This window comes from Onychomys torridus, chromosome 1, assembly GCF_903995425.1.
Source record: "Onychomys torridus chromosome 1, mOncTor1.1, whole genome shotgun sequence".
Taxonomy (NCBI): domain Eukaryota; kingdom Metazoa; phylum Chordata; class Mammalia; order Rodentia; family Cricetidae; genus Onychomys; species Onychomys torridus.
In genome coordinates, this window is record NC_050443.1 from 146,109,752 (window position 1) to 146,130,123 (window position 20,372).

At 39.7% G+C, this 20,372-nt stretch overlaps 1 protein-coding gene across 10 annotated transcripts in view; it reads right to left on the minus strand.

Moving 5' to 3' along the window:
• Positions 1–2,615: 2,615 nt before the first annotated feature.
• Rfx3 (regulatory factor X3) overlaps positions 2,616–20,372 on the minus strand; it is a 252,369-nt gene continuing 234,612 nt past the window's right edge. For 8 of the 10 annotated variants that reach the window (XM_036208665.1, XM_036208682.1, XM_036208635.1 and 5 more), the window contains 3 exons: positions 7,670–7,732; positions 6,705–6,747; positions 2,616–4,509 (listed from right to left, as the gene is read on the minus strand). In XM_036208665.1, coding sequence (XP_036064558.1) covers positions 4,271–4,509; positions 6,705–6,747; positions 7,670–7,732 — 345 coding nt within the window. In that variant the 3' untranslated portion in view covers positions 2,616–4,270. The remainder of the gene's footprint in view (positions 4,510–6,704; positions 6,748–7,669; positions 7,733–20,372) is intronic. The other 2 variants (XM_036208703.1, XM_036208644.1) reach the window with 1 other exon arrangement.

Here is a 20,372-nt window from a genome sequence, read left to right on the forward strand (position 1 = left end):
TCATCCCCCATTGTATATCTTACAATGCTCAAAGGGTTAATACAAGGCATTACAGCAAAGGGCTTTTCTAAGACCAGAACTAAGCACCAAATTAATGCTTCAATTCCAGTCTTTTAAAATCACCAGACTCGCAGAAATACTAGGGTTCTGTTAATGGGTTTGTTCTACCACGTACATGGAGGTTGCTCTGATCCAGTCACAGCCCGATGTTCAACAACACTGCATGCCAGCCCTCCTCCCCCATACTCTGATGTGATCCATAGAGATCAGAAGACTTCTGATTTTCGTTTCTGGATGGTTTGGTTTGCTCAAAAGAATTTGGGGAGGGGAGGTTATGACAAAGTCAATCTGTTATATATAACCACTGCCTTACCTCGTGTACAAATGTGACTAGTCAAGTTTTTTACTTCCTACTGTGTCCACACAATGAGGACCATCACAGTGACACACTTTTTTTTTTAAACACAGATGTTTCAAGCACAGCATTATTTTAGACATTTCAAATAATAATAATCTTTTAAAAACTGAAAATGCATGAAACACTTCTAGAGAGTGTGTCCATGTAAAAAGGCCCACAATGACAGCATGGAAGCTGTGTTCACTCCTGACTGACATCTACAGCATTCTGCAAGAAAGTGTTCATTTTTGAACATCTACTACAAATCAAAGGCAGTTAATGTTGCACACTACTAACTTTAGGTATGCAGCGAGAAAACAATTAGTGTATTTTACTTCTGTTTTTAAAGTACACCATCTAAAGAGAGGTGCATGAACCGTGCTATACAGTACAAGGAAAATCACAAAAAGGAACACAGATTTCTGAAAAGGCAGTAAGACTCATACAGTCAATCCAAACATGATTTGGATACAAATCCTGAAGTTATTAGTAACTTGATATCCAAAGGAAAAAAAATAAAAAACTGGGCCCTGTGTTCCCAGGAGAAAGTTCACCCATTCCATCCATTGTTCACTGGTTTTGGAAGCGCAAATCTCTTGGCTGTAATTCTCAAAGTATTTACTGATATTAAACTATACCTATGATACTCAATCGTATTACATGGAAATTTCTCTTCTGAAATACACCAATAGCTCATGCACCTCTCTCCCCTTTTCCTCACTGGAAGTGTAGCACTTGGTTCATACTCGTGTATTTCAAGACTAGCATTTGATTACAATGCCAAGGAAAACCAGAAGTCCTTAAAATGAGTATTATGTCAATCAGTCAATAATGAAGTCTCATTGTAGTGGCTGATACTTAGAAAAGCCAGTTTCAATGAATGGAAAATGGAAACAAAATGTTAAATGACTACAACAAATTTGATTATTCTAATTTATGCCTGCATTTAATTACTGTTTTTGTTTTCTAATATATTTCACAATTCAAATCCCAAATTGATGTGTGTGCAAGTGTGTACTACAAATAATTAGAAGTGTCATAAGCCATAGGTATTCTGTTGTGTTAGAACTATCTACACTGGTGAAAAAGGATTAATGTTCCTAAATATTTATATAAGATCCCAGAATATTTTAGAGTCAGTTCCAACCATAATAATGCTGATTATGTTCTACTCTGTTCTAATTTAGAACAAACCATGAACAACTGGTAGAAATGTTGAATTCTGGAGGGCCACTCAGTCCCTCACTCTCGCGAATCTACATCTGTCCATTGTCAGCAGATTCCTTTCATGATACAAGTATCCCCAACATTAGGTTAAATGAAACAGTGATACAAATACATTCAAAATCAACCAATAAACACAGTGAAACCAGTAAATACATTTGGTCCAATACAGACATAATGTCATCTGGGGATGACCGGCAGAGACAGGAGACTGAAAGACCTCAGGAGGGATAGTGAAAATGAAGAAAGTTCTGTCATGATTTAAATTTTATGTGTAAACATTTTCTAACTCACAATGAAGTAGATCCATGGTCTTTTGTAGCATATGATGGATTATGCAGGGGAGGGGTTGCAAATTCATTGCCTTTGGGGATCTTCAGTAAATGAAGTGATGCTTGGATGCCAGTGAAGACTCAAGTAAACTGCTCGATATAAAATCAGAATCCACTAAACATTATATTTATGACATTTTAATTTTACTTAATAAATGCTATTGATCTTCAGAAGTTTGAGACAATCAATCAGGCAATAACAGTTTCAATACACTGTGTTTCCTGATAAGCCATTTGGTATTTTTAACTTTCCAGAGTGGTACAGCCTCATCTCCTCAACCATACCCCTCACCCAACCCAACTGGAAAGATGAAGTCTTCAGTTTGATATAGGCCTCAGTAGTGATCTATACATCATCTTGTGCTTTCCTTTCCTTTTTTGGCTTTATTGATTTTGTTATTTATTGACTTTCACTGATTTACTTTTATAGTTAGTTAAATGAAAGGATGTGTCCTGTTTTGTTGTTGTTGATCATGGTTGAGTTCTTGAAAGAACCTTGGCTTTTCATGAAAAAAAAAAAAAATGTGATGAGCCTGTGCTCTTTAGGATCTTACTTCTGACTGTAGCAGACTCCTGCTCCATGTGTATGCATGCATGCATGGGTAAGTGCCCGTGTGTGTGTGTGTGTGTGTGTGTGTGTGTGTGTGTGTGTGTGTGTGTGTTTGTGTGTGTGTTTATACAGAGACACCCGACACACAGACAGACATTTAGACTGAAAAGATGCACTTCAATAAGTACCTGCTTTTTTTGTTAGCTTTCCAGAATTGTAACTAGATAAGAATGGTCTACAACGTACGATCTTCATGTAAAATGTTTGTATGAAAACTAGCCTGTTAGTCCACACCCTTAGCAATCTGATTTATAATCAAGTGATATTCAGCTCCAAGGATAAAACATAGACAAGTCCTCTCACAGCCACTCAGAGAGAAACTGAAGTTTTTGTCTCTTTGTTTTGCTTCATTTCCCCCTAAATTCCCCTTGAAGAACATGTGACCTGTCCTTACTTCAGGAATCTGAGCACGACAGGCACACTTTACCAAATGGATTGAAGAGTTATTCACACGAACAAAATAAACCTTACTAAACCTTAGCTCAGTTCTGTTTTAAGGCACCATGTAATAGCCGAGGTACGATGATCCCTGATGTACATTCTTCAATGGCAATGGTCCATCCAGCCACCTATCCAAATCCTATAGAATCGGGGTCAGCAACAGTGAGGTGTGCCAGTCACACTGCCTTCAGGTTCTGTGTAAAATTGAAATCCATGTACTTTAGAAACCAGGAAATAACAATATGCAGGTCGCTACATTCCTTGCATTCTATACATTTTCTTTTATAATAGCAGCATATTGAACTACTATTAGAAAAAAGACCTGGAATAAAAGAAAGTCATCCAAATGGAATGGTTTCCTGTATGTCCAGCTCAGTATAAGTAGCATGTACACTTAAAAAAAAAAGTCAAGTCATTTTTCAGCTTCAGTATCTAACTATAACAGCCCCACTTAAGAGCAGAATGCATCTGTGCAGTGGTCCCAATACAGAATCAGTAGTCTTTAAACAGAGGAACTGGTATGCAAATAAGAGTTAAAAGTCAATGCCTAACGGAAGCTTGCATTGTTAACATGGTGTAATAGTTATGTACACAAATTATGTACATATTAGCATAATCTCTTGCCATTCTGTCATTTACCCTGAACTGATAAATGCACAGCTCAATTTTTTTCAGAGAAAAATAGATGACCTTCCCAACCCTCTAGCACTATAATAAAAATGCTCTGTATTCTCTCTGTACTCCAAAATGTTATCAAAATAGTGTCTTATGGTTCTGTCCAATGAAAAGCACCTTTCAGAAGCAAATTTGATGCATCTGCTGCCAAATGGGCATGCCTCCAGTGTAAATCAAAGAAATTCATTTCTTTTGATATTTCACAGAAGTGCATCTAATTAAAAAACTTACACATAAAATCATACACCAAGACTAACAATCAACAATAAAATATTTTAAGCTACAAAATGTAAATTACTTTTTAATTATGAGAAAACAAAAACAATGACATTACGTGTTGTAAAAATCCTTCTTGACACCTGAAACTAAGGGGAGCAGGGGAGAAACCCTTATTATTAAAAGGCAAATAATTTGTGTTAAAAAAAAAAAGACCTGGAAAAATACATACACCCATTCCATTTCACAACTCCAAAAAGGTAATGTTCAGCACAGATAGACTTTTGACAACAGTCAACCTTCAGGCTTCTTAAATGTTCAGCTGAAGCCCAGTATCAGTGGAGTTAAAGAAGCTGGAAAACTGTTTTCCTGCTGTTAGACTGCTGTGTAGGTGTTGCCTGTGGCACTGCACTGCCTGATGGTCTGAGTACTCGTGACGATGTGCTCACTGTGGATGGGGCTCAGGAGGCTGGGCTGCACACCACTCTCCAGGACCGGCTGCATGCAGCCCACTGGGAAGGCCTGGCCCAGCTCTGTTTTCTCTCTTTTGGCCTGAGGCTCTGAAGAATCATCCAGGTCTTCATCCATCTCACTTTCTACTTCACTGCCTTCATCTGCACAAACAAATACCACCAGAAGACATTAACACATGCTCCAGAGTCACCTGAGTATACCAGCTCACTTTCCCCTCCTGGGATTTTCTTCCCCTCAGTGCTACAGTGAAACAGCCACAATTCTTTCAGATGTTTGGAATTTTATATAAAATTTCTGTATTGAATAATGGCATAATTTGTGGCATCATAAAGTAGTCACTTTGGCAAACTATATTGATCTTGGGGGCGGGCACACAAAAATGTATACTATGTTTTGTCTATGCTGACTTAATGTAGATGAGGTCTGTGCTGTTCCACAAAAAAACTACTGCACTATGACTCATGATATTGCTACTGTGTAACTATTGCTCTACAGACAGCAAACACCAATTGAATAAATTCTTAATTTATATGCTAAGAAAAAGCTAAATAATGAAGTGGTAATGTGAGATTTAAAAAATGCACAAAGGACTTCTTTGCTGGCAGCACTAATACTGTAAATTCTTGCAATTCATTTCTGGAAATTAAACATATAAGACATTCACTTTTGTTCCCAAATTTTATTACATTGAAATAACTCATTTTGTGGAAAAAACCCACAAAACTTTGTGTTCCATTTGTAGCCCGGGGAAGTCCCAGGGTTAGGGGTAAATGGAACCAGCTGCACCCCATCAAAAAGGTGATGACAGATCACTAATTCTGGCCTCTAACCTCCAAAGTGAAAAAACAATCAAAACCATATAGCAAGCAGTAGCAAGAGGGCAAACTCCATGTGAGCAGGCCAGGGATGGGAAGAGTGGAGGGTCCCATTACTCATCTTGTAGACAGAAATAGTCCCGAGAGAAAAGTCTGAGCAAACTCAACAGTTCTCCATCCATCTGACTTGGGTCTGTCTTCTCTGAGTGACAGGGATAGGCAACAGCGTAATCTGGGAAGCAAGCCCTTTCTCCAGCTCCTCAGGACAACAATGCAGTTCTATAGATATCTGTGCTCCCTCTCTGGGAACCCACTTGAGTTTACTTGCACAAAAGCTACAGTGAGATACTCTTGGGGTTGAGCAAATTATTTCATTCTTCACTTTATGAAGGAGGCTGGAGGCAAGTAATCACCCACCTATTTTCCTGCAGGTTACTACTGCAATCCCACAGGTTGTACCTCTGAAGCAATAACATTCTGGGTGAGTCTAACTTTCTAATTTTCCTGCTCTGGTACTAAAATGGAAATTAAGCCAAGAACAGTGGTAATAGCAACTTGTCAGAGAGGGATATCCAAAGAGTGATGATACAAACATGGCTCTAGCATAATGCTTCCTGCTCAACAGACACAGAAGGGAAACACTGGAAACCATGGGGCAGCACACTTGTGAAAAGAGTGCTGCATCTCCTTGTAGACTCCTAAGCCCTTCATCTGGCCTAGAGGCTCTGGTTAGAAGGTATAACTGCAGTTCTCCCTAGAAAAGCCAATAACTATAACAATTCCTCAAGTCCCAAGCAAGAAGATGGCTATATTTACTGTGGTGTTGTTTTACAGAAAGACATGTTATGGTTTAAAACTGCATCAGCATTTTTACGAGTTGTTCTTATAAAGTTGGGTAGGATCCGTGTGTTCCAGTCTCACTCAACTCACCATTGACTCTCCTATTCTTTTTATTGCATTGTCTTATTGACCATTAGGTTCTTCAGGAGTGCACTCCATGCAGACGTAGCAGCACACACTCGATTGCCAATGCCAGCATTGATCTCTTTATCCTTCTCAACTGAACCACTACTCCCTATGGCTTTACAATAAACATCACTGCTACAAAAACATCACTGTTCTTTTTCCATTGAAAAGTTAACTGACTAGCAAATGGGTAAGCTAAGGGATCTTTTTCTTGCCTGGCCTTGAATAAAAACCTCTGGTCCAATATTAGAATTTTCTTCCTGGATTTTGGTCACGCTCAATAATTGTTATTTATATTGAACTTCTGTGAGAAAGTTTAAAGACATTTGGGACTGCATTGAAATTCATTCTTCTGCATTCAATACACATCACACTAAGAAGACATGTGGATGGAGGAAACAAATAGCAACATCATGAGGGATGCCAAGAACAGCTGGCTCCTGCCATCACCCGGGTCTGCTTGCTACATCCAGAGGATCAGAGTGCTGCACAGTCATGCTGCTTCCTCTCACAGGATCTCAGTCAAAAAGTCCTTCAAAGTTTTCAGTTCTTACCTTTATCCAGATTTCCAGGAGACACAGCATTTAAATCACCGAACTGCAGAATAACAGACATTTGTGCAATAGTTACTACTTGACAGAATAAAAGAACACTCTATCAGTCTGTGGTAAAAACACCACTCCATGACTTTTTAAAAGTGTGAACTGCTGACCATTTTGATCTCTAACTAGAAAGGCCACACGATTTTCCAATCCAATGTGTCAAATTTGAAGTTTAAAATAGGTCTCGACTGAGCTGCCTTCACCTCTCTGAGAGAGGATAACAATTTTCCTTGGCTCCCATGCTCCATTTTACTTTTACATCAATTCAGCAATGAAGAAACAGGCCTGGCTGACCTGGATGGTGATGGGTGTGATGAAATGGATTTGGAAAAGCCCCCATCAAGCAGTATACACCAGCTCCCCTCCCCATGCTCAGCCAGTGAGTCCGGCTAGGGCCTTTCTCATTGCTGGAGCATGGTGTAGCAGTCGTGGGGACACGCTCAGCAGTGAGAGGGGCAAATGCCATGCAAGCTCTAGAGCTAAAATATTCTTCAACTCACATTTTAAAGTTTGAACCTTCTCTAAATTAATTGATGCTCTTATTTACCAAGATATGAAGGCCCCACTTTTTAAAAAAAGGAAAGGCATTGGCTACAGGCAATGCGAACAAGGTTTCTCAGCACTGTGGAACAATTAATAGCCATGGGCATAGAGGTTCCTTTCTACTTTGGTTCAATAGCTTGATGATAATTTAACAGCAAGAAAGTACATTTTGAGTCTCTCAGAGGGAACAAAGATAGATACACTAAATAAAAAACTGACTAGCAGAGGTACAAAGCTAATCCAAAAGAAGCGAAGTGAAACGCAAAGCATCTGCTTTTAGAAAGGATTCCACAGTATTTTTTTTTTCAAAGTAGTTATTAGAAATTCAGATTTCTCAACAGACTTAAAAAGGATGAGACAGAAATTCTACTTACATTCGGAAGTTTGCTTATAAAGAGTTCCATGATAGGAGTATATTTTTCATCTACAAGGTATGTCTATAAAGTAATAAAACTGATCTTATTTTGCAAACATGTACATGTTGTTTCTTTTTCCACCTAAATAAACATTACCTTCCACAGTAGCTACCTCAGGAGCTTATACATTTATTCCAAGGTAAGGGTTCTGGAATATTCCTCTTTGACAGTCACTTTCAGAGTAAGTTTATGCATAATTCCAGAAAGTTCATACTGCCATCTCACTTCCAATTATGACTCCATATTTTTGTTCACTACACTTGGTCTTGGACATTCTTATTTGCTTATAAAGAGTTCCATATTCAAATCAAATTCATCTTTGCCACAGCTTAGGATATTTATAATAATATATCCTTTTACTCCTTATGGTTCTTAGCGATATAACAGAAGATTAAGGAGAGGCATTTCACTCCATGGCTAAGTCACTGTTAAGCAGCTTCACTGGAATAAATGCATAGCTTTCCAGGTGCCTGCTTCTAAGGGAAGGGGCCTCCTCAACATGTAACTCCTCCTCCATTTGCTGGAGATGCTGTCCCACTACTTCACAGTTGTATCTGACTGGGTAACAAAATCCTAGCTGCTAATTTGTTATTTGAAGAAAGTCCCAAGTACATGGGCCCAAACTCTATGTAAAGTTAGATAAAATTCAAACTATAAATTATTTATGATTTTGAATCACAGAATATAAAACAAGCAACAAATATTCAAGGAATTATTTATCTACCTTGGGTCTTAGTTAAACATTTGGGATGACAGACAGAGGATGTTCAAAGCTGAGGATCATTTTATTATTTCTGATTGAAAGCATATTTGGATTTTCATTTAATAACTCTTAGGATCCAGTTCCCGAAATAAACTGGCAGTCTGAGTACATTCTGCTTATACAAAGGTGAGGACAGGTTGTGTGTCCCTCATCACAATGCTTGGGAGAAAGAGGGTTTCAAATTTCAGATTTTGTCAACTGTTAGAATATTTGCAAACATATAGTGCTTATGGATGGGACCTGAATGTAAACATAAAATTCATTTGTTTCATATATAATTTATACACCTAGCCTGATGGTAATCTTAGACAGTATTTTTAATGTACATGATTTCTGAGTGTAACCCATCACATGAAGTTAGGGGTGGTTGACACTTGTAGTTTTATAATGGCACTCAAAAATGTCTTATTTTGAAACATTTTCAATTTTTGGGTTATGGTGGTTCAAATTATATTGTATTTGTTAATTTTAAAAAAAAAAACCCTTACAGTCATTTGTTACTATATGAAAAGGTTTTCTTTAGAATGTTTCTGCTTAAGTTGGATGTGTTTGACTATTCATAACACTGAAAATAAAACCTCCAAAACATGAAACAACCTATTGTTACTAACACTAGCAAAATAGCATTCACACAGAGTGCTTTTCAAAAGACTCTGTGCTAGATGATGTACAAAGAGCAGCAAAGACACTACCAATGTCCTTAGATATCTGAGATTAATGACAAAGTTCTACATACACAGCAAATGAAGACAATAGATGAGAAATCATAGACTCGAATGAAGAAATGAAGATATTTTACTAGCCTAAGGAGAGATATTTTTATATGGATTTCACATGTAAGAGGAATTTACATGTGCATGTGTATACACACACACACACACACACACACACACACACACACACGATAGATAGTAGGGGGAATTAATTGCAACCCTATAGTTTGGCTGGGGTAAGAATCAGAGATAGTCCATCTGTTCATTTATTCAATATTTAATGAGTGCTTACTACAATTGAACAGTGACCCAACCAGTATCAGTCAGATCAATTTGGAAAATGCTCTTACCTACAAGAAGTTGCTTCTGGTATGAAGGCTAGCAGGAAAATGAGGTAGCCCAAGAAACCTTAGGGATCAAAACGAGAACTGGAAATCAGCTGTATGGGCTGGAAGTTTGAGCAGCTGATTAAAGAAGCAGTAGAAAGGCATAAGGGCACCAAGAAGAGAAGCATGGAGAGCAGGCAGATGACATGGACCTGCATCCGGCCAGAAGAGAAGAAAGCAATACAAGATGTAGATAGAAATTAATAGGGGGCCTCACGAGAAAGCCCAGGTTTTGTAAAGTTCTAGTTCCGGAAATTGGTGAAGCTCCTTTTGTAGAGTTTTCCTGCTGTAGGAAGGACCAGAGCAGAGAGGAGCTACTATGTATTGACGTGAGAGCACATACAGAGTGCATTTCTTAGTGGTCCAGGATACAGTATGCTTTCTTCCAAATATGTGTGGCCTCAGGGTCACTTTCTCAGTACCCTTTCTTGAAGAAGTCTTTCCCAGCTCTAGCTAAAGTACCTCATTCCCCATTGCTCCCAGTCACTGGACCAGTCCCTTGCTTTACATGGTCTTCTGTGGGAACCTGCAGTGCTGAACTTGTTTGTTCATCTAGTATGTGTTCTAACTATGACCCTGGTGCCACAGGTGTCCTGTCACCATTCATTACAAACCTTAGTGTGGTGCCCAATACCCACAGTGAAGAGTACCAAATGCTTACCAAACACATGCACTTATTCTTTCATTTCAGGCTCTAAAAAAACTTAGGAATTTGTCAAGGCAGTAGAACTGGAGTTCATCCTATAACTATGGAAAACAGTGAGTTGATTTGACTACCACCACATAGTAAACATGTGATGTTACATTTGAGGTCAGGTATTTTCATCCTAAAGTCACGAGGGAGAAACAGATCTGGGGGCGGGTCAGTGAAAGGGGATATAGAGATCTCACATTTCACTAAGGAATATAAATGTATAAATTAAGGGATTTAAAAAGGGCTCTTGTAGAAAATGCATGGCATTCAGTACACACAGGAGTTAAAATTATGTCAACCAGATGAACAGGAAATTCTGTAAAGTCAGAACCAGCATGGATTACAGACAAGGCATTGCATGGATAACAGGCAGAAGCAGCCTTGAACGTCAGCAGCTGACAGACCATGGAATGAGGAAAGCTCCAGCTAGAGAAGCTTCTTCCTCCATGAGGGTCAGCTGTGGTAGGGGACATCTACATAGACCCAGGATGAGGGCAAGCTGGCTTATGGTGCAGGCTAGTGCTCCAAGTAGCTGCAACTTCACATACACATATATGGGAAGATAATGTGGATGTATACATATATGTGCATATCTGGCTAGCTACTGCTGATCAAAATCTAATAGGCACCAAAAGCACATTAATTATAAAAGTCTCCACCCCCCATTTGTTTTGTTGTTGTTTGTTTTTGTTTTCTGAGACAGAGTCTCTCTACATAGCTCTGGCTGCCCTGGAATTCACTACTTAGATCAGGCTGGCCTCCAACTCAGAATCCACCTGCCTCTGTCTGCCTCCTGAGTACTGGGATTAACTATGAAATTCTCTAAACATGGTTTCTATTTGCTCATTGGAACAAGATATCTTTGTCTTTTTTTGTTCATTGTAAAAGAGAATCTCATGCAGCCCAGGTTGGCCTTGAACTTTCTGCCTCCTGCCTCTACATCCCAAGTGCTGAGATTATAGGTATATGCTCCCATACCACTCTGTTTGCATTCTGTACTGAGTCTTCCCCTTACTCCTGCCATTTTACAATCATGTAGGAAACCTTTCAATCATTCCTATTAGTCAACATTGAACTCAAGCTTAGCTAGGACTGTCTAGACCTAATTATATTGATGCTCCTCTCTAACTCTGGTGTTTTCTTTCTAATTGACTTATTTCCCCAGTCTATTTAGTTAGTTGGGTTTTTCAAATCACTGAATTAATTTGCCTCTGATTATCACTTTGGCTACATACCAAGGAATGCTGCTAGATTCTTTGTAATTCTATGGATTATTTGATTCAGTATTCAAAGTCTGTGGGCTATTTTTCTGTTACAATGCAGTATTATTAAAGCCTGCATTATGCTTTGTTATCTTTTCTGTTTATTTTCGTGCCTGAGTTCACCTTTGTTGGTCCAAAAAGTGATGGTCTAATTATACAAATTATTGCTTGAGATTATAAGTACACAATCAATTAAATCTTAATGAAAGACAATTAAATACAATCTTGGGCAATGCATAGAATTTCAATATTTATAAACTTATGCAAAAAGGGATGGGAATGGAAGTAAATGTTTATTATGTGTCTGTCTGCCTCTCTCTCTATCCTATCTACTTCACAATGCCAGCAACTGGGCATCTGGCTGCTGGGCTTTTACAGTGTAGACCTCACAGCATCCCAGAGTAGTGCTACACAAGCAAGCTTTCTAAGGTCATTGATGCTGCAGCTGGAGATGTGGGGTGGTACTCATGAGCCTGTCTGGAGGACAAGGCTGTATTTTACTCCTTACAACATGACTCCATCTTCACCTTACCTAATTTAATCCTCACAATATCCCATAAGTACTGGGCTTGTTTTACTGATGGCAAAACTAAGACTCAAGCAAGAATAAATATAAACTTTGAATTCTCCAGTTTAAAGTGATGAGTACAGCAGAAGAAGAACACGCAGGATATGGACCGCCTTGACTGGCTTTATATCACAACTCTGCCACTACAACTATGTGACTCTAGGCCACTTATACTGTTTGAGCTCCTAACTTCCTTATCCATGAGTTAGACAGCTTTATCACCGAGATTAAACATGCACATTTACCCAAAGGTCTAGTACAGAGACAAAGCCAGACTCTCTTCACACCCATTTTCCTGTTACCATGGACAGAACCCCAAACTTCCATTCTGTAACCATTAGAAGATGATTTCAAAGTGAATACCTCTCAACTGAAGAGGACTGTAGGAATTCTAGTCTGTTAGGCTTTGGCTTGAGGTTGCTGAAATGATACATTCCATGTAGGGTTGGGGCTGGAAGTGATTTTTTTTTACATTGATTAAGATTTTTATGTAAACAAACACCATGTGAAGGGATAGCTTGTACAGGGACTGAACACACATATGCTCAGTGTTTGCAGGGAAAGTTGAGATCATACAACCAGAAATGATGAGCAGCTCAGATGAGTTTTGGCTAATTTCTTTTATTTCCACTCTGAGAAGTGAGTAAAGGAATTCCCACATGGAGGTAGGGAGAATGTTCACATGCAGATTTAGAACTTCCTCGTCAATCATAATCTTTAATATTCTGTTAACATTCTGGATTTTACAAGTCACATAATGTTCAACAATGGTCGATGCTTTGTGCTTTGTTAACCAAGGCTAAGGTTAAGTAGTGACAACTATTTCAGATGCTTTCTATGGAGGAAAGGTATAACACATTTTAAGGTGTTATGAGCCTAATTTTCCTTAAGTATCTCCCAAATGAGAACAGGGGTCACCAAATCATTTTGCAACTAGCATTGGTACAAGGTTTCACAACTGGGAAGTGGGGGGTTACTGACAAGTAATGTCTAACGTCATTCTGCAGGGAATACTGATGTTTACTTGGAAAAGTACTGAGTTCCTTGGTTGCTTTCTCCTAAGTGTGTACTTCTCCATATTTTTATAATAGTGTTCACTGAAACTGGAAAAAAAAGATCACGATTTCTGTCAGTCTGCTCTATACAATGGCAGCTTTCACTTGATCACTGCTCTTTGGCCCTGCTCTTTAGGGTTGGTCTGATGCCCTGGCAATGTGCATATATGGCCCCACAAACTGCAGCATATTTAAGATGCATTTCTGACTGTTCAGGCTCTTTGTTCCCTGGGGACATAGCAGCATACTTATCTTCACACTGTTTCAAAAATCTCTAAAACAAAAAACCAAAAACCTGTCACTAGAGAGCACGCAGGTAGTGAAGTGTAAGGCAATGCAGGCCACAGCTGCTTTGGAAGAGAAGTAGTTTGAAACACAGCAACGTTCACCATCATCATCAAGCCAAAGCCAGAGCAGGGAACAGTCTGCTGTTCTGAGCCAACTCGAGCGAGCATCCTGGCTTTCCCTGGGTTGTCTCCCCTCCACCCCAGGCTTCCTTTTGGAGCCTGTTTCCCTCCCTAGCCTACCTTTCTGTCATACTGCTGTTTTCTGGAATTTCAGAATTCCCCACCCAATGGTCCTGAGTTCCTTCCCAGGACTGTGAATCTCTTCAGAGATAAGTGTGAGTGTGAGTGAGTGAGTGAGTGAGTGAGTGTGTGTGTGTGTGTGTGTGTGGTGTGGTGTGTGTGGTGTGTGTATGTGGTGTGTGTGGTGTGTGGTGTGTGGTGTGGTGTGGTGTGTGTGTGTGTGTGTGTGTGTGTGTGTGTGTGTGTGTGTAGGTGGGCAAAGTGCAGAAAAATCCTGAACACTAGCCTGAGGTGTTCACAAGTGAGTGGACTAGAAGAGAGGTGTGCAAGGGTAGAGGCTAGCTGCAGCCTCGTCTCTGTTTTCTGGCACAGACATTGGAATAGACAGAAAGTTAAATGTATGCCACATGTCCTTAGTTATCAAGATATAGCTGTTAAAGGTAGATGGATGGAACATTTTTTTTTTTAAGTTGGTTCACAACATCTCAAATATTTAGACATATAAAACCCCTGGTCCTGCACATGTAGGTTGAGGGTGGAAGAACACACTTTATGCAAATAAAAAAAAAAAAAACTATGTATAGAAGAGAAAGAACCCTGCTCCTAACCGAATTGGTTCCCACTGAAGCCATGTGCAATATCTAATAGCAAAGAACGGCTTTAATTTATTACAGGAGAGAACCGGAGTTTGATTATAACTAGCTGTCTTAGGGTTTTATTGCTGTGAAGAGACACTATAATTACAGCAACTCTTACAAAGGAAAACTTTAATTGGGGCTGGCTTACAATTTAGAGTCTTAGTCCCTTATCATCATGGCAAGAAGCATGGCGGCATGCGGGCAGACACGTACTAGAGAGGCAGCTGAGAGTTCTACATCTGGATCCGCAGGCAGCAGAAGAAAGAGGGCCACTGGGCCTGGCTTGAGCATTTGAAACCTCAAAGTCCACTCAAGTGACACACTTCCTCCAACAAGGCCACACCTACTCCAATGAGGCCACACCTACTCCAATGAGGCCACACCTACTCCAATGAGGCCACACCTACTCCAATGAGGCCACACCTCCTAATCCTTTCAAATAGTGCCTCTCACTATGAGCCTACGGGGCCATTTTCATTCAAACCACCACACAGGCAATCATTACACATGGAGAGAATCAGATTGAACAGGATTGGAAACATGGTCTCTTCAAGATAAATGTGAGTTAGACTTGTAGAGCTTCCAGGAGCCTTGTTCTTGTTCCATATTCTTGTGGAGACCATCTTTCCTGACATTTTGGATACTGTATTTTAGTAAAACAATGGCACAAAGAAAAGGAGAAAAGAGTAGTTTCCTTAAGAAAGGAACTTTCCCACTCTAAATCAGGTATACATCTATAATCATAATGCTCAGAAGGCTGAGGCAGGAGGACTGCCATAAATTGGAGGCCATAAAGCAAGTTCCTGTCACAAAACGGAAGAAATAAATAGCACCAAGACCTTTCCCATACTGAACAAGGGCAGTTTGCCTTTATTAGTGGGATCAGCAACCACCACCTCTACAACAGAGAGCCACAGTACAATAGAGTCAACTTCTCAGGGTCACTCAGGGTAGGCCTAGGATCATGAAGTATGGCAAACAAACCAGTAGGTGGCACTGTCATGCTTAATCTATGTCCAGGAACCGGACACTTAGCTTGCTTTCTCCAAGCAGCCACAGGCCAAAACATTCTCTAAACAACCCAGTGACAGGTACTGACTGCCACAGATGTCTCTTGGGGTCTACAGTGACTATTTCAGCTGTTGAGGTGTTTTAAGTAATCTTGAATTTCTGTTTTTGTTCTTTTCCCCACTTCAGGATATCCAGGTGTAAGCACCTACACAAAAACCTAACACCTTGGACAGGATCTCTGAAGTTTTCTAGAAGGTACACTTGGCCTGGGGACTCTACTTTTTTGAGTACGGAAATCTCATATATGAACCATGAGAGCCAACAAGAAGTCCTGTGAGTTGGCAGTCTGTCCTTCCATCATTCCTTTGTATTTCCCTCAGTGATTAGTTTCCAATACTTACTGTGGGATTCGCTTTATGCTCACAGAGGGGATGGAGTGGTTGGAGCTACTAGCCAGCAGGAAGGGGGCTCAACAAAGGAAGTGGGCTGATGAAGAAGATCCTGAGGGAGGTTGGTGATTACACACTGGACTCATGGTGTAATCAAACTTAAAGCCTTCTCCTGTGCTGTAATAAACAGGCAATATTATATGCCAAGAGAAGATGAATAGAATGGTAAACTTGGAGAAGGGCAGGAGGCAATGGAAGAGTTTTTAAAGAGCCAATCCCAGGACTCTGGTAGACGGTGGCACCCAGGAAGGGCTTCTTTCATGGCTAATCCAGTGCATCACATTCATGATTTACTTTCAGGCTGTCTGAACTTATGCTAATATAGGAAAGCAGACTTAGAGCTGAAACCAAACTACAAAGTTTGAAATAAATTTCATTTAGATCTGGTGTGTATGAAGGAGCTAAAAGGTATAATTTGTTGTTTTCTAATATATTTGACCTTCCAATTGCATATTGCTTAAACCAATACTGCATTTAGTTTGCATATTTTAAATATCTAAGAAAAAGTGAAGGAAGCAGGATGACCAAGAGATATCTATAAAAACCCAAGAAAGAAGCCTTGGAACAGAATGATAAAATATTAATACTAGGCATTTGGTTTACATGTCATGAGAGAGAATGAGCATGCACACACATTTATGTTTGGGTGTTATATGCTATGGATATAAGGTTAATAACATAGTTCCTATTTGGAAAAAAATATGCAAGCAATTTATATGATGACAAATTTAAGTGGGTATTATGCGCATTGGTTATTGGTGTGTGAATGAAGCATTCTGTCCGCTTAGTTTCAGCAGCTGCCATTTCTGACTGGTGACTTTCCACTCCCATTGGCCTTCATGGTGGAAGGTGACACTAATACATCTTTTTGGAGTACTAATAAAGGTAAATCTAAAACACCTAGCAAAGTGACAGGATCTGACTTTAATTAAAATGTTAGCTAGGGATAGTAAGTTTTATTACAAATAATAAAATAGCTTTTGGCAAGATTCCATACATTTTCTGTTACGGCTATTCAGATAGTTGCTTTTTCCTGCAAAAACCTCAACTTGTAATACAGTTCCTGTTTTTTCTTTGTTTGTTTGTTTTTGTTTTTTGTTTTTTGGGGTTTTTTCGACACAGGGTTTTCCTGTATAGCTTTGAACCTTTCCTGGAACTCACCTGGTAGCCTAGGCTGGCCTCGAACTCACAGAGATCCTCCTGGCTCTGCCTCCTGAGTGCTGGGATTAAGGGTGTGCGCCACCACCGCCTGGCCACAATTTTTTTTAAGGCTATTTTTCTGCTCAAATTGGCCTGTCAAGAGTTGCATAGACTGTTTTATGGTTTTTGAAATTTTCATTTACCAGGTTTCCCAGGTGTGCGACAGGTGTAGCTTGTCTATCTTATACCTACTCTTAAAATCTCATCTGTCAGAAAGTTTACAGGCACACTTAAAATACTAACATAAACATCTGAAAATTACATGAATTCTGACTGCAAATAAATTCTGTCATGTAGTCAAAAACAAAAATAAAAAGCAACCAAACAAACAACAAAACAGACAGGAGAAAAAAGGAAGTCTACAATCACAAACGCTTCAAATGACATAGTAGGGATTGTTAATGTAGTAACAGGCTGCCATTTTGGAAGAGACTTAGGGACTGTGAGGTAGCTTCTCTCTGGCAGACTAATATGTGACAGTCCTCACTGAAGCAACTGATAAATGGCTCATTATTGGTGAATATTAGCGCACTCAAAATAGATTTTGTCTGTTTACTGTGTTTGACTGAAAACATGTTGATCTCTCACCTGCTCAAATAATGCAACATTAGTTTTAAGATTTATTTACTGAGCTACTATGAGTGAAAAGATACACTAACTGTTTTCAGTAGTTTTAAGTTTAAAGGCTTTCCCTTTTTCTGACCTAGTAAGAGATCTGAATCTCCTTCCCTGTTCCAAGGAAAGTGGTAATAAAGGCAAATGTCCACCAAAGTCACTAGTACTTCACACAGCTGCCTTAGTGACTTCCAAAGTCCCTGCATTCCAGTTCTACCCAGCCTAGAGCAGGTAATGAATGCATCACAGCAGCAGCAAAGAGTGATCCATGGCACATTCTGTACCTTCCTTGTGACTTTGGGAAAACTACTCAACCATTCTATGTACAATTTCAGCATCAGGACAATGACTACAGGGGTGCGGGGTGGGCTCACTTGAAATCTTTGGCTTCTTCGCAGCCCCAGTCCTCCCAACTGTGGAACATGACAGTGTTTACCTCATCTTTCTGCTACTTGAATCTCAGGTTTCCCATGAAAATTTCTCAGTGGCCATGATGTCTGTCTTAGTTAGGGTTTCTATTGCTCTGAAGGGACACCATGACCACAGCAGCTCTTGAAAAGGAAAACATTTAATTGGGGGTGAGGGCTTACAGTTTCAGAGGTTTAGTCCATTATCATCATGGAGGGACATGGTGGCATGCAGGCAGACATGGTGCTAGATAAGGAGCTGAGAGAGTTCTACATCCTGATCCGCAGGAAACAGGAAATGAATTATGTGCCACACCAAGCATAGCTTGAGCACAGAAGACCTCAAAGCCTACCGCCCAGTGACACACTTCCTCCAAGGCCACACCTACTCTAACAAAGCCACACCTCCTAGTAGTGCCACTCCTACTGGGGGCCATTTTCTTTCAAACCCCCACAGTCCCCATCTCAGTAGTTCCATGTCATTTTTCATTGGGCCTCTAATGATTGACACCATGTCTCCAAATTCTCTAACTTTGTAGAGTCTTTCATGTCTCCTCTCAGTATTATCTCCTTGGGGAAGCTTTCTATGGCCTTCTCAGGCAAGAGTAACTGCTCCTCGATTCAAGCATCTCCTAATCCCCAAACCCTTTCTTTATAGCACTGAGAATTTATAGCTATGTAGTTAGAGAATGCTCAATAAATATGTATCTCCTATTGCAATACCGGTTCCTTGAAGAGAGAGTCAAAATCCATTTTGCTTACTGTCATAGTCAAATCATTACAGAGTTGTTAAGAAAATGAGTCAACTAATTTTAGAAGGAAGAAGTCTGGTTTTCAACACAGGGAAATGTGGCTCATCCCAAAATTAGTTCCTTTTCTTGAAAGTTTTGTGTTATCTTCAGGCATCAAATTTTCATTTATACAAATCATATGGAGAACCCTGCAATTACTATTGGGTAAGCTTTAGAATGAGAAGTGAAGGTTCAAACTAAAGATAATAGGCTTGAATGACAGTCTGTGAGGACTAGGTCTCCTTGAGGAACTGATATTTAAACCATAAATTAGAATTAGAATAGGCAGCGAAAGGTGCTATGAGGGCTTCAGGGAAAAAGAAGCACTTATGCAGTAGTCCAGTGATGGGAAGGCACAAAGGCTAGCATAGTTGTGAGAGGGACAGGGGAAGTGAGAGGCTGAGGCTGATGGGGAGCCATGGCTGGGTTTTAGATGCCTCTTGTACAAGAGGTGAAATTTCTTCCTTAATTAACAGAAGAGTAAACCAGTGAGGAGCTTCAGGTAGGGAATAAGACAAAAGACAATACTGACTACACATGAGTGATTTGAGATTGGGAAGGCTTAGTGAGTGTTTGGAGATGGGTCAGGACAGACATGCAAAGATGATGCTCAGACAGGATCATTATGACCTCTACCAAAACAGAAATATAAGCAGGAAGCTCAAGATCATAATTTAGCTAAGTATATAATAAGTTCTCAATATCAACAATTGCTGATTTTTATGATGATGTTATTAATGATCCTTAAACAGCAGTTGTTGGTAGTTTCAGGAAATAGTATTCCTACTCTGTGTGAAGGTACTTGTGAATTTGCTGTCTAACAAAGGCAGTTCCCCTCACCCAATCCTCTCTTTACACACAAACACACACATTCCCCCTCATGCACTGCACATGCATGCACACACCCACTCAGAGACTTAATTATTTATTGAGACAGTGTCTCATGCAGAAGAGGCTAGCCTTGAATTTGTTATATAAACCAGACTGTCCCTGATCCTCAGTTCTTCCTGCCTCCACTTCCCAAGTGCTGGGATTACAGGCATGCACACTCTACCATGTCCAAAGGTGTTGGGAAGGGTAATTCCAAAGGGCAAAGAGAGGGTGAATTTAGGATAATATCTGAGGAGCCCAGGAGGAGGTGGTGGTGGTGGTGTGGAGAAGAGGGAGGCTTTTTGTTTCTTGACTACACATCTCTTTTCCACAGATAAAACTAATTTTAGATAAGATAGTAGGATTAAGGCCAAAAATGTGTGCTAGCTAAAAGGCTTCTGAAGTATAGTGCTATGGGAGACTGAATAGAGAAAATCAGCCTTGGTTTTCTTTGTGGACTGAATGGTGCATTAATATAGATAGTAAAAAGGATTTTCTTACAAGCTGGGTAAGGGTACAGTAAACAAACAGATTAGGATGTTCATTTAGAACTCTGATTTTACAGAAGTTAATTTATGTTTCATTGTTATACCTATGTTTTAGTAATATATCTTTGCATTATGCTATAATTTATCTTATTCCTTTGCAACCTATTCATGTAGTTAAGAGTTTCTATGACAATGATTATGCAGCAGTGTTGAGAGTGTATCTC